Below are 1799 nucleotides of genomic sequence, written 5' to 3'. Positions count from 1 at the left end.
CGAGCGCCGCTTATCCACCGGTGAGGAGCGGGCACTGCGCCGGACCTTTCGTTGCTCCGGCTGCTGCGCCCCGTGGCCCGGGGGGCGTGGGAGGGTATCTCGGACTGCGGGGGGCCAGGAGTGACAGGACAGGGGGAGGAATGGCTTCAAGCTGAAAAAGAGTAGGTTTAGGTTACGTATTAGGAAGGAGATCTTCCCTGTGAGGGTGGCGAGGCCGTGGCTCTCGGGTTGCCCAGAGAAGTTGTGGCTGCTTCATCTTTGGAAGTTTCCAAGGCCAGGTTTGACGAGGCTTGGAGCAACGTGGTGCTTGGAGCACCCATGGCAGAGGGGTGGAACGAGAGTAGCTTAAGGTTCCTCCCACCACAAATCCCCATGCTCAGAGCTGTCAGTTGTGCAAGGCACAGATTCTCAAACATATTTTAAGCAAACTACGCAGAGTGGCAGAGTGGCAACGTGCAGTGCACTGTCTCACAGTCGTGTAACCTTGTTAGGCTGTTAGTATAATGTTACATGGCTTCTGGACCAAAACTGAATGCTTTGTCCTGAGTAAAATGTGCCACCAGACTGGTTCCTAACTTCAGTGTCTAATGCTGCTGAAAACTAATTAATGTTTGAAAACATACTGTTAATGTAATAACATCGATAGTTTTTTCATTAATTCCCCAGAATGTTACAATTTCCATAAGGTATTTGGTGGCTCTGGGAAGCAATATGTTTTGAATCAGTGGTGTCTGACCAGGAGGACTTCTCCAGAGCTTTGTATGACACAAGCATGTTTTAATGTGTGTTTGCAGAGGGCTCTAGGCTGATGTCGTTTTGGAATTTACATAATTCGAGGTGACTAGTTTAATGCAATCCAAATGACTGTGAATTGCCAAAGGAGTTGCATTCAGGGGAAAATCAAACAGTGGTGTTCAAGCAGAAGCTTGCAGGCCTATGAAGATGAATGTGGCTCATCAGGAAACCTGCATTGGCTTGTCACACAACATTGGCATGCCAAGCTGAATTCACAGGGAGGGTTGTGTATTGCATTTATCAACACTGTCATCAATTTTGGGACATCTTAGACTGTCAGGTGAAAACTTTGTCCCCATGAGGCATGAAGATGATAACATGCTTGTTAAAGGGGTGATAGGAGCTGGGATATAGCCAGGTGGATATAGGATGAAACTAACTGAAAGAGAATGCCAAGAAACAAGAGGCAGCAATCCATGCCAGACTGCGGAAATGGTAAATGCTTTCCAGGAGTTAGACTGATTTAGTTCTGTTCATTCAAAAACCAAAGAACGGAATTCCTCTCCTAACTTTGCTTTTCTTCCCTTTTTTCTTCCCTTCTCGCTACATTAGCACACACTCATTAATTCTGTTGTTGCAGCATATGATTTGGGGCAGGAACTCAGGTATCAACCATCTGCATTGTAGGGGAGCATCCTCGCTGTCTGGATTCATACATTTTCAGTCAGCAAATATTTACTTATGCAAAACAGAACAGGTCCAGCTAGGATATCTGCACATTTTCTCTGGGTTACCCATAGTCCTGATGGGTAATGTGCGCACTGAGTGCAGGAGATCTGTATTTATTAGCAAGCTCTAGAGATGACAAAATCATCTCCCGGTGCAGGTCTATAAACAGGGAGTTGTTGGGTAGAAGCTGAGAGAAAAAGATCTTTATTTTTTTTAAATGAAAGTTGCCAGTGCTGGAGAAATCGAGTCCCTGGACAGTGATTACAACTGAATTTGTTCCTACAGGGGTTATTACATCCGTGCCCGTGCTGTAGATCACTGTGTTCAGGACTTCC

At 45.9% G+C, this 1799-nt stretch overlaps 1 protein-coding gene across 1 annotated transcript in view; it reads left to right on the top strand.

Annotated features, from left to right (window-relative positions):
• Positions 1-1799, top strand: part of LCMT2 (leucine carboxyl methyltransferase 2) — a 19608-nt gene that overhangs the window by 879 nt on the left and 16930 nt on the right. The window contains exons 2-3 of the mRNA XM_017744392.1: positions 5-20; positions 1750-1797. Of these exons, the coding sequence (XP_017599881.1) occupies positions 5-20; positions 1750-1797 (64 nt within the window). The remainder of the gene's footprint in view (positions 1-4; positions 21-1749; positions 1798-1799) is intronic.

Source organism: Corvus brachyrhynchos, unplaced genomic scaffold (genome assembly GCF_000691975.1).
Source record: "Corvus brachyrhynchos isolate BGI_N302 unplaced genomic scaffold, ASM69197v1 scaffold511, whole genome shotgun sequence".
Classification (NCBI taxonomy): domain Eukaryota; kingdom Metazoa; phylum Chordata; class Aves; order Passeriformes; family Corvidae; genus Corvus; species Corvus brachyrhynchos.
This window is presented reverse-complemented; position numbering and strand designations above follow the sequence as displayed.